This window comes from Olea europaea, unplaced genomic scaffold (assembly GCF_002742605.1).
Source record: "Olea europaea var. sylvestris unplaced genomic scaffold, O_europaea_v1 scaffold922, whole genome shotgun sequence".
Classification (NCBI taxonomy): Eukaryota; Viridiplantae; Streptophyta; class Magnoliopsida; order Lamiales; family Oleaceae; genus Olea; species Olea europaea.
The window spans coordinates 70,631-83,413 of record NW_019267704.1 but is presented as its reverse complement, the minus strand read 5'-3'; the positions used below and the strand labels follow the sequence as shown (position 1 = coordinate 83,413).

Sequence of the window (12,783 nt, the reverse complement as noted above, 5' to 3'; positions counted from 1 at the left end):
GTCTTCAGAAGGGAGAATACAACGAAAACATTTTATCTATAAATAATAAATTAATCAAATAATAGTCAAGAAAAAAAGTAAATTAAGACTAAATGTAAATAGTCATTGGCAATGACGTTAAAAACTTGTTGGATTTTTCTATCACAAGTATAGAGATTGTAACAAATAATATAGTGGACCTTTGACTCTAGATCATCATTTCCACGAGGACTACACTTTAATACTTAATTAAATTCTTTTAACTCCTATATGATGAAAACAAATCATTGTGATTTGGTGATTTTGATCTAACTATTTCTAACTAATTGAAAGTATCAAAATTACACATAAAGATCAAATTAATGTTTCAAATATGGAATAGATATTAGGGCATAACAATTTCATTTATTGATCACTTTTAAGTCTTAATTTAAGATTTACAAATCTAATGTAGTGTTCTATTCGTTTCTTTTATTGTATTCAATTAACTCCTCTTGAATTCTAATTGAACTTATTTAACTAATTTAATCACATATTTCCATGTAAATCAATCTTAGTTAAACGTACTATATGTTCTAAGAATTCATATAACAATCGCAGTAATTAGAATTGGTATCTCCACATGTTATGCTAAATTACTAGATTTTACTATGTGCTCTAAATCTAAAACTAATCTCTCGATTCGTAAAAGATTCGCAAATTCATTGAATTAATGATCAAGTAATTCTAAGCGTTAAATACATGAATAAAATAAACACATAAACTTTTAAAGAACTTGAATCTTGAATAAAAGATATAAAGAGTCTCAAATTGATTACATTGTTCACCTTAATATATGACTTAGCTACTCAAAATATAAGAAGAAAAATAAAAGATTTGTATTGAGTATATCATTGGATTTTAAAGAGAGGTGTAGAAAAATGGATGATTCTTGCACCATGATTTTCTTTTTTCTTCTAATCAATGCATTAAATCCTTGATTTCTTTATTTTTTCCCCTCCTTTAATTCGCTCTCCTCAATATCAAGTTGTGATTAGGGGTGAGCGCGGGTCGATTCGGTTCGGCTCTCTTTAGAATCGAACCGAACCAAAATTTTTAGGTATCTAGTAAATAGAACCGTCGGGTCCAAATATAATTATTGAACCGTTCGGGTTCGGTTCCGTTCGGTTCAGTTTGGTTCGGTTCGGTTCTATACTATAATTAAATTTTTTAACATTTATAACAACATTATATAAATACAACTAATGATACATTCAATGGTTTTGGAATGTCATACACTAGTAGACTACCTTGTTCAAATGATCGCTACGGTCAAAGTTTCGGTCGGCGGAGGTCGCAACTTCAATCGGAAGTCACAGCATCGACCGACGATTGTATAGGTTTTGAAATGTCAGCGAGGCTGCGAGCGTGAGTGCGAGAGTCGAGACAACGTTATGCACTTTAGTGTAGGTGTTTAGAGTTATTTAGTGGATTGGATCTTGTTGGGCTAAGAAATGAAACAATAAAATTGGTAATGGGGCCAAAAATTAAAAAATTAGAAATGAAACAAATTATTGGGCCAAAAATTTGGATTTAGAAATTATTAATTTGTTTAGAAAAAATTAAAATTAAAATAATTTGATTTACTCAATATAAAAAAAAAATTAAAAATATTCGGTTCTTATTCTGTTCTTGGTCTAGAACTGAGAACCGAACCGTACCCGTCGGTTCTCAATTCAGATACTCGTTCAGGTATTTAATTTGACAAGAACCGTCGGGTTCGGTTCAATTCGATTCGAGTTCGATTCGGGAGATTTGCCCAATCCTAATTGTGATCTTTCTATCTCAATCTGTGGAAACCCTCAAAGGTGCCTCCATTCTTTTATTTATGCTTTTCTCCATGATTGTGCCGAATGTAGAGTTTCTTAGGCTTCAAAGTAGGATAAAAAAGGATCCCTAGAGCTTCAGGCAGCGCCTCACCACCATAGGAGCAGCGCCATGTCAATTTATGGATGGCGCCTCGATGTCAGGAGTGTGGCACCGCTGCGTCAACCTCTGTTTTCTGTTTTTCATGGTGGCGCCGAGGCACTGCCATTTCCCTATTTTGGTTTCTTCTTCTTGTGGCACCTAGGCACCCCTATAGGTCATATGCCGCATTTTTTCCGTCTTTTGATATAGGAAATTGACTCTTTTACCATTTTGTTACCCTTTTCTCATTTGTTTATGCTAATTGCCCTATTTTCTTCACTTTTGCAGTAATTTATACTACCTCGCCAACTTATAAAACAACACTAATAAACACATTAAAACTGTTCAACACTCGTAGATCTAGCAAATAATCAAGTTAAAATAGTATAAAAGTTGTGAACTACAATGGTCGGCTTCCAGTTTGAGATTTCAAATTTGGATATGCATGTTAAATATGATTTAGATTCCTCATTGTTTTGAATTAAATCGATTTGGTAATTGTGCATTGTTTGACATGATTTAGCTACGATTTATAATTTGTTTATAATTGATTAAATGACTTTCATTCTATACATTTCTTGAAACTCATAAATATTACCCACACTTAAATATATCTAGTTATAATTTAAATCAATTATAAACAAACATATTTTTACCTGAATTCAATTAGTTGAGGTGGTGTGTTTTATATTTTAAGAGTACGATATCGATTAACAAGTAGTAAAGTGGACAAAAAGTCGAATAATCATATTCACAAGAATTATCTATTTAACTATTGATTTAATTATGCCTAACTTCTACTCGAGTGAAAACAATTAAAAGTAATTTTAATTACGATTTTAAATACAATACATTTATGAAAACAGTTAAAAATTGGGGTCGTTGGAAGTGCGTAATTATACAATTTATATGTACAATCACAATTTACCTAGCTATTCAATTAATCTCAGCCATCAAATTCCTAAAACAATCAATCATGCGCAGTCAATCAAATTCTTTTAAATTAATCGATTACCTCTCTCAAGTTCAAATCAATCATACTCAATTAAGTCATCTCTCTCTCTCTCTCTAGCGGTCCGGTTTGGTTCAATTTCAAAGGAAACGAACCGAACCGAATACCAATGAGAATTTTAGAAATTGAACAATTGGTTGCATAGCTAAGTGTAGAACCAAACCGGAAATGAACCAATCGGTTCCGATTCGGTCCGATCCGGTTCTTTACATTAAAAATATCAAAATAAAATGTTCATTAATAAAACTCTAAAAATGCTACCAACGTGATACTTTTAACAAAATATAGAAAAATCGAATATACTATTCAAAGATCTGTTTAGGTATAGATTTAAAAAGTGAAAACAAAATAAAAATTTCACATCTTATAGATGAAATTATATATTGTAAATACATTTATTTAGGTATAGATTTACCCAATATTCTAATTTGGCTTAAAAATCAATTAATCAAAGAATTATAATAAAAGAAAAGAAAGAATCAAAGTGAAGAATGAAAGTGATAGAGTCTAAAATTAAGAAGGAACCCGATTATTTTTTATAAAAGTATTGGAGATTGAGTCATATATTTTATCCAAAAAATGAAAAAAAAGAACAAATTCAATGAGAATTGTTTGGTTCCCGCGGTTCCCATACTAGAACCGAGAACCGGACTGGAATCAGTTGATTCTTAAAAATTTGTCTTGAAATCAAATTATTTTTTAGAAGATTTGGAATCGAATCGATCGGTTCTAAACGGTTCCGTTCCTATTCCACCAGTTCTAGGTAAAAGTGTGTGTGTGTGTATATATATATATATATATATATATATAAACAATCTCAAAATTAGAACAAGCATGTATCTCTACCTTCTACCAAAATCTCGATTTTGAGTACATGGTAAAACAAATAACTCATATCTTGGCACATACAATTCACAAATTAATGAATTATTGATTAAGGAATTCAAAGTCATGAATAATACAAGTAAAATAATCCACAAACGTCAATCAAAGATAAAAACAATATAAATGAAATTAAAGTTCAAAATTATGTTAAAATCACCTAATCGTTTAGATCATGGGGAAAGAATATTACAAGGAGTCTAAGTACATCGGAGAATTTAAAGGAATAATGAGAAAAAGTATCATGATTTTACACCAAGAATCTCCTTCTTTTACACCAAACCTTAAAAAACACCCGTTTCTTGATTTTCTTTACTTGTATTCTCTCTGAAAAGCCATCTTTGAACCTTCCACCCCCCTTTAATTTGATCTGGAAGTGCAAAAGATAGGAGTGAGGTTATCTCACGCCTTATTGATAGTCGTAGTGTGGGGGGTTCAATTTCTGAGACATAAAATTGGACTCTTTGTAGGCACAGTGTACAGATAGTTCTTCTTCCCCGATCTGTTGAGGCACATCCCGCAATTTACCTCCTTCACAAATCTCTAAGGACGAGGCCATGAGGACCCTCAAGATTGGGGTTGAACCTTCTTTTTTTTTTTTTTTTTCCTTTAAAGAACAGGTTTTACAGTGGTAGAAGCGTCTTGGGAGTCATGCCTCGAAAAGTATTCAAAATTTCCAGAAAATAATTTTAAAAAATAACCTTTTTTGTCCTTCAAATCTGGTTATTTTCAAGTTGTGAAAATGTACAAATTGGTTCCTAAACTTTCGATAAGTTACATTTCATTCCTGAAACTAAAATTTTTCCCCAAATTCCTCTCTTAGTAATTCTTATCAATCATATGCAATTCAATTAGTCTTCAATTGCTCCAAACCAATTCCAAATTTGTTAAAAACTTTCTTTTTCACTACAAAATGCCTCCAAGTCTGGGTTCTAAAATAATAATATTTGTACCAAATAAAATAGAAAACTACTCAATCAACAAATACTTAGGTGGTGGTCATTTGGTGGAGGGGATGGTTGTTTTGTTGGTTGCCCTGAAGCTACCAAGGTGCTGTTGGTTCTAGGCAGAATGGAATCTGAGTTGATGAAATTTGAAGCTTGAGGAGGATCAAAATGGGATGTTAATGAAGCTTAAGAGAGTGTAAAAAAAAAGGTTGTTCCTTGGGAGTAGGATAACGTCGTGAGAAAAATGTTTCCAGTAATTGATGTTGGCGAACCAAGGAGGAAGATGTGACCTTTTTTTTATTTATTTTTTTTCGTCTACATATTTTTTTTAATTTTAAATTCTTATCTAAGAATATTGAAACGACAATTTTTCCCTTTTAATTTTAAATGTACATGTCAACTTGGTTGACTAACTGAAAAAATGAACGTAATTCATCCATTTGAATTAATGCGGTCAATTTTTCAAAGGCTAGGAACATCCTTGTCCAAAAAAGGTTGGAAAGGTTAGGGCCTTTTGCTGTTATTTATCCAAAATGATAAAATTCCATATTTACAAGTGGTCCCTCAACTTTATATGTGTCAAATGCACCCCAACACCTATGATGACATACTTCATATTTGTTATATATTTGGGACTAAATACTAGTATTTAATAACAAAAGGATTAAAAGTTTTGTACCTAAAATATCTTGAAGGCATTATTGTTGTGTTAGGTGTAACCTTTCTTGGTGTATATCTACTAAACTTTTTTACTACTTAAATAAAAGTATAATGAACGTATTTACGGTGCATTAATATTGTGTTTATCACAACCTTTCTGGATATAATACGTAATGTGACGTATTTAAAACGTATTTGAAGCAAATCACAAGGCGAATGGCATTTAACTCGTCTCACGATTGGCCAAAACCAATAGACTTTAATGTGAAAGCATAAATTTCTTCTTCTCATGAGATTTTCGAAAGGTTACACCACAACCACAAGAAAATTGGTGTTACCATATAAAGGAAGATTTCTTCATAAAGTATTCCTTCATATAGTAACTATTTACAACCTTTCCATATTTCCTCTCCATTCTTTTCATTTTTCGTCATTTTGAGCCCAAGAAAGAGTAATATTATCCCCATCGAATTCTGCAAATATATTATTATTAGTAAGCCTCCATAAATAAGTAATTTCAATTACCATTTTTAGGTTGTTTCCTACACATACTAAGCCACAGTAAGTAAAAATTTCCACCAAACCTTGAAAGGTCAAAAGCATCTGCAATATTTATAACCCCCCACTCCACTCCAGTTCTCCACATTATTTCTTCATTTCTCAGTATACTGAGTTGCTTTTGAAGGGTGAAAAAATGGGAAGAGTAAAGGTAGAGATTAAGAAGATTGAGAACACCAGTAGCAGGCAGGTAACGTTCACGAAACGGCGCGGTGGATTGCTGAAGAAGGCCAAGGAATTGGCCGTTTTGTGTGATGCAGAAGTTGGCGTTATAGTTTTTTCAGGCACAGGAAAACTTTATGAATTCGCCAGTTTTGGGTACGTTTATGTCAAGGAAAGATTTTCTTTTTCATTTTTTTAATCATGAGTTAATTTAATCCAAGTTTTATATCGTTTGAATTTATTGAAAATAAATTGCATTTTTCAAAATTTCTTAGTTGTGTCAAACTCGATCGAGTCATTCCGATTTTTGAAAACTCCGTTCAGTGGTGTCAGCACCACCATCTATAAAATCGAGTTGTTTCGAATTTCAACTTATTTCTTATCTGTCCAAATGATCTGGCACGTACAAGTCAACAATAATAAATGAATCAATAAAAGTTATATGAGAAAATAATTAATACTAATAAATATATGTAACTAGGGTCTAGCGAGCTGAGCAGTCTCAACTTGCGCTCGAGATGAATTGCTGGTGCAAATCGAGTAGCAAAACACTCGTGAGAACCATCTAGCGAGTTGCTAATATTTTTTTGTACAAAAGTGTAATTTCTAGTTTTTTTTTCTTTTATTTATTTTATAAATAGTGAGCTGTTAGTGGTGCCAGGTGAAAGTTAGTGTCTCGACCCATTTTACATCCCCACCTATGTTAGGGATGTCAATGGGACAAGTCAAGGTTGGGACTAAATCCCCCGCCCCCACCCCGTAGAGTAATTTTTCGCTTCGTACCCGTACAATTACCCGTTTAAGATGGGTCAAGTCAGGTTACGGGCGGGGCAAGGTCCCTATCCCTTTTACTACTTGTTTAATTTTTTTTTTTTTGATACTTCATTTTATTGCTCTTTATTCATTAAAGTGAGACAGTAATATTTTTATTGATTTTTTTAATTAATTTATTTATTTTTAAAAGTTAAATTATTCAAATATATTTAGTAAATTAAGGTGTTTATTGTTTGTCATATTTTTTAAATAATCTTAGCTTTCATCTTCTATTAAAACTAATGAAATTTTGTGGAGTTTTTCATTTAAAGTATTGAATTCTTAAAAAAAAAAAAAATGTTAAACGGGATGGGGCCCTTGTTACATTACTTGCCCTGAATACCCGATTGAGCGGGCCCGCAGGTATACAAGTTTTTTTACCACCCCTATAGCCCACCTTGAAATGAATCTGGGAGAAATGAGGGAAGCCAGGTTCGATCCGGGCTGCCACGAAACCCAAACCAATTGAGTACCTCTAATCAGGCCTCAGCCTTTTTCATTATTGACCGTGGCCATGTTGGCCCAGTTGATACCACTATCCCTTTCAACTCTCAAAGAGAAATAGAGAAAGATTTACTTGATGGTCAAGTGGGCTTGGGCTTGGCTTTATATGGGCTAGATTTTAGAGGAAATTAGGCCCACTACTGTTAAAAATGAATAAATTAGATTATTGCTCTTGAAACAAATTAAAATATCTAATAGCAGTAATTAATACGCCCTAAAATCGTTCCAAAAGCTCCCAAAACCAATTGATTATAAAGAAAAACTTCAAATCACCCCCCAAAGCCCACGATTCACCTAGCAAAGAGGAAGCATCTTCACTTACTCAAAGAAGAAGGCGATTCATCCACCCATTAAAGGCTCCACCCACCCGACACCGCTGATTATAGGCTCGAATCATGGTTGAAGAAAGTGAATCGATGGGGATGAAGAGAAAATCGAGTTTTGTTGAAGGAAATTCAAAGAAAAAGAGAGAAAAAATTATTCACAAGTTTATAAACCTAAGGTTAGTTAATTTTCCATTGTTTTAAACTTGCTTAGGGCTTATTCGAAATTTATTTTGAAATGCTTACTTTCTTCTGTAATGTATCTTGCATTTTGTGTAAAATCAAGTTGTGTTTTGAGTCTTTAGATTTTTGTTATATCCCCTAAATCCCAATTCTAAAATGGCGATTTTCTCCAATAATTTCATATGCAAAATTGTAATTCAATAACGAGATCGAGTATTTTTGATTCATTGTGTCAACAGAGAGAGTAGCTTAAACTGTTCAAATGGTTGCAATGCTTCAATTCCAATGAGTTACATTCCTAAAAAATCTTCAAAATGCGAAGATTCCGATGCTACTTCTTTGATGACGAAGAATTTGAAGCACAAAAAAGAAGGAACCTTGATGAAGGTTCAAATCTGAATATGCAGAGAGTTGAGCTTTCCTACTATTCGAAGCAGAGCTTTGTTTTGAATCCTAAAACTCTAGATTTTGACCTGGGGTTGTTGGAAACATGGATTATGGTGTTGAACTTGAGGATAAAGAAGATATTGAGGGCAATTTTGGAGTCTTGGACTTTGAATTGATGGAAGAACCTATGGAGGTCATTGAAGAACTCAAAATTAGTCATGGAAAAGATCCTGGCAAAAAAATTATGGGGATTCAAGCTAGTAAAAGTAAACAAGAAGCGAAAAGTTGACAATTGAATTACTTGCAACTAAATCATTTACATTTTTGGAGATGAAGAAGAAACTCTTGAGAAAGAGATTTTTCACTTGATAGTGTTGTTTCAGTGGTCATAGACTTCCAGAGTAGTGTGACTTTGTGTTTTTGCGCACTCATGGCAAATAGTTTTACTTGTGAGTTTGTTACGTAGCATGTGAGTAACATATTCTTGTCACTTTTGGAGTGTAAGCCACTTTTTAATTATGGTATGTTACAAACATATTTTTAATTATTATCACATGTCTAATGGATATTGGGGAATTATAAATTTGCTTTGGCATGTTAAACCTCAAAGTCGAACTATTGTAGCTACAAGCAAGATGCAAATACTATTGCAAATATATCATGGTGAAATGGTTGGAGGTGCGCAAAAAGTGAAAATTGCTTTATATCTGGATGATTTCGTATCTTGCACGAATTTGATTATAGACTGACTTTTGTCAACAAGAAAATCACCATCATACTATTTTTGTCACTTTTTTTTAGTGTTTGTCACTTTTTTTTTTTGAATTTCGTCACTTTTCTAGTATTTATTACTTTTTTTTTGTCACCTTTTTTGAAAATGTGTTACTTTTTTCATTTTTGTCACTTTTTTGAGCTTGTCAATTTTTGAATTTTGTCACTTTTTTAATATGTGTAACTTTTTTGATTTATGTCACTTTTTTGAATTCGCCATTTTTTCTAAAAATTCCTTCACTTTTTGAATTTTTGTCACATTTTTAGTATTTGTCACTATTTTTAATAATTGTCACTTTTTTAGTCATTTTTTTTTTAATTTCTATCACCTTTTTTTTCCTTCTTCTTTTCTAACGGCAAGCATCACTTTTTAATAAAAGTGACATTGTATGTCATTTTTAATTAAAAAAAAAGTGATACTTAACTTTAAAAGTGACATTGTGTCACTTTTTGGACTGTTTGTCACTTTTTTATTTTCAGTCATTTTTTAAATCTGTGTAGCTTTTTTTTTTTTTTAATTTGTGTCATTTTTTTAAATTTTCGAAACTTTTTAAAATTTTCATGTTATATTTTCCTAACATAATCAACATGTAAATTGTCTTGGACATGCTGATTATGTTAAGAACCGCCACTACGCTCATGTAGATTGTCCTGGATATGCTGATTATATTAAGAATATGATTATTGATTCTGCACAAATGGATGGTACTATTTTTGTGTTTGTCATTTTTTTGAATTTTGTCACTTTTCAAGCGTTTGTGTTACTTTTTTCGAGTTTGTGTCACTTTTTTCACTCTTTTTGAAAAAAAGTGACAATTTTTATAACAAAAGTGACATTATGTCACTTTTTTTATTTTAGACAGTATTTTTTACTTCCAAAAAATTTTTCATATGATTTTTCAAAACATTTCTAATTTTAAGGGTATTTTTGTAAGTTGCCCTAGATTTTATTTCAAAGTGGTCCAAATCTTGCAGCCCAATTTTTGAACTGCATTACTCATCAATGTTTTTACTTATTTTTCTCATGTTTGCAGCATGGAACATATCATAGAAAGGTACAAGAGTCTGCGCCCTTTTGAAGTTGCCCAACTCGAGAATGTGGCGAATCAGGTAATTCAAACATTTATAGTTCTTTATTTTTATTTTTTTTATTTTTTCTATTTTTTTGTGAAACACATATTTTAGCTATACAAATGTAAAAATATTTGATCTTAAGATTCTTGAATTAATTGATATAATTTGATTAGGAGTTATCATCAAGTGGTTGGATCAAGATATTTCAACTGATCGGAACCACCCATTAAATTTCAATTGTTTTGCAGAGAGATGCTACTCTACCAGGTTGAAATTTTATAGTATTTGTACAGGTTACACACATACAAGAGGATTGGTAATTTTTTTTTTTTTTGGCAATTTTTTATTGGGGTGGGACCCACCTCCATTGTGAGTTACCTGTACATACCCTGGAAAATTCAACACGGTAGAATAGCAAAATTCTATTTTGTAAGGATAAATTCATATGTACAGAATAACTTCTTACAGAATGTTGCCAGAATATTCTCATGATGTAGGGCCAACCATGAAAAAAATTGCCAAAAAATACCCTACCCACCCCCCTAAGTGTGTTTTCTGGCAGTATTTTGTGAAAACTTTTTCTATACATCAAGCATGGCTCATTTTGTAAATGTAATTTTTGAAGCCTCGGGATTCTGGTCCGATTAAATGTCCACCTCTAAAATTGAACAATCATTTAAATGTATATTAACTAGTTAGATTTTATTAGTTATAAAAGATTCCAATTTCTCGTGCCAAAAAAAAAAAAAAAAAAAATTATATATATATATATATATATTCGATTATTTTCCCAAACTTTGTTATATGAAGGTGGAGGTGCATGCTGACGTAAATGCCCTGAAAGATGAACTTGAAAAGCTCAAGTTAATGCACAGGTATGTCTTTGCACTGCATTTTTCATATAAGTAATATAATTTGGTGTAAATATAAATTTGTAAAATAAATACGTGATTTTTTCGTAATTCCTCTTGCTTTATGGTAATTTTTTTTTTTACCACGTCATGAAAATGAAGGCGGATGCTAGGAAAAGAGCTCGGCGGGTTGAGTTTACAAGAATTGCAGGATATGGAGCATAAACTTTCCGAAGGGGCAATGTTGGTAAAAAATGAAAAGGTATTTATTTTTATTTTTTTTAAAACTTTTCTTTATCATTTTTCTAAAAAAAATTATCGGATATAAGACTTGATTAATTTCTTCTTTTCTTTTAATTTCAGGAGAAAAAGCTGTTCGAGAAGCTGGAAAAATCGAAACTGCAGGTAAAAATTTGAATAACAATTTAAGGAGAAATATGTTTTTAAAAAATTAAAGATCTAAAGATAGCTGAAAATGGAGTAGGAAAAGCATTTATTGCCTCATTGATTTTTTTTTTTTTAACTTTTTTCAAAAAAATTTACAACCTAAAATGTTTAAAGATTGTAGTTTCACTAAATTATTTATTTATCATAAATTTTGTTTAACTTTTCATAATATTTTCTTTATTAATCTTTTCGAATTATCTTACTAAATTTATGTTTTTGTTAAATTATGGAAAGAGACAAAAAGTTGTACAACAAAATGAAGCACTTCGTGAACAGGTAAAACCAATCAAACGCTTATTGTTCTCCTCTTTTCTTTTCGGAAATAATTAAATAGTTCACTCTACAAAAATTGAATTTAGAGTGGCTAATTATTAATTAATCACTCATCACTGTGTACATACAGGTTGAGGAGCTTAAGCACCAAGTTGGGCTGTCACGATCTCATCGTCTACTTGGTAGAAAAGATTATGGTACAGCATTGACGTCTGTTCGAGAAGGGAGTTCGGATATTTCTTTACGCTTGGAGTAGGTTCAGTCGATTAATTAATTAATTAATTAATTTTTAAATTTTAGAACCATATGTGCAGTTCACGAGAATTTATATATTAACACATACAATCTTATTTTATTTTTTAATTTATAAAGTTCTTTGAAATTTAGTTTTAATATTGGTGAAATTTATAGGCTATCTTTAGTTGATCGTCCCGAAAAGAGGAAGTTGCCAAAGACGGAGTCAAGTTTCAAGATCCCGATGGACACAAACTAGTGTTTCAGTTTTTTTCCCTAGCAAGAAAACCTTGTTATGTTGATTAATGTGTTCGAGAGATTTAAAGTCAAATTCTAGATTGATAATTAGTTTTTTTTCTCGTATGCCAATACAAGGAAGCATGAACCTTTCGAATCAAATGTTGGTAGTCAATATTGCATGTGTAGTAGTGTTAGTATTTAAAGGAAAATAATAATAATAATAATAATAATAATAATAATAATAATAATAATAATAATAATAATAATAATAATAATTACTTGATTGGAAGAGTTTATTCACTCTTTTCATATGACTTTTCAAGGGTTTTTGTTTTTGTTTTTGTTTATTTATTTATTTTTTTGCGACAATTGCTTAAATTTTAGAGCTTCCATCTTATCTTTAAATTTTTTGTCACACAAGAAAAGTAGAAAATATTCATTGCATATCTCAAATAAGGATATAGTTTTAGGACGTCGTCATATCACATATTGCTAGCCAAATGGAGTATAGAAAAATGTGGGATTTGTTTGAAGAA

At 31.3% G+C, this 12,783-nt stretch overlaps 1 protein-coding gene across 1 annotated transcript; it reads left to right on the top strand.

The window, feature by feature from the left end:
* The first annotated feature begins 5,915 nt into the window (after positions 1 to 5,915).
* Positions 5,916 to 12,357, top strand: LOC111392355 (MADS-box transcription factor 23-like). The gene is made up of 8 exons (XM_023017690.1): positions 5,916 to 6,303; positions 10,163 to 10,238; positions 11,013 to 11,077; positions 11,216 to 11,315; positions 11,417 to 11,458; positions 11,735 to 11,776; positions 11,904 to 12,025; positions 12,185 to 12,357. The coding sequence occupies exons 1-8, from the start codon at positions 6,122 to 6,124 to the stop codon at positions 12,264 to 12,266; spliced, it is 711 nt and encodes a 236-aa protein (XP_022873458.1). The 5' UTR covers positions 5,916 to 6,121; the 3' UTR covers positions 12,267 to 12,357.
* Positions 12,358 to 12,783: the final 426 nt, after the last annotated feature.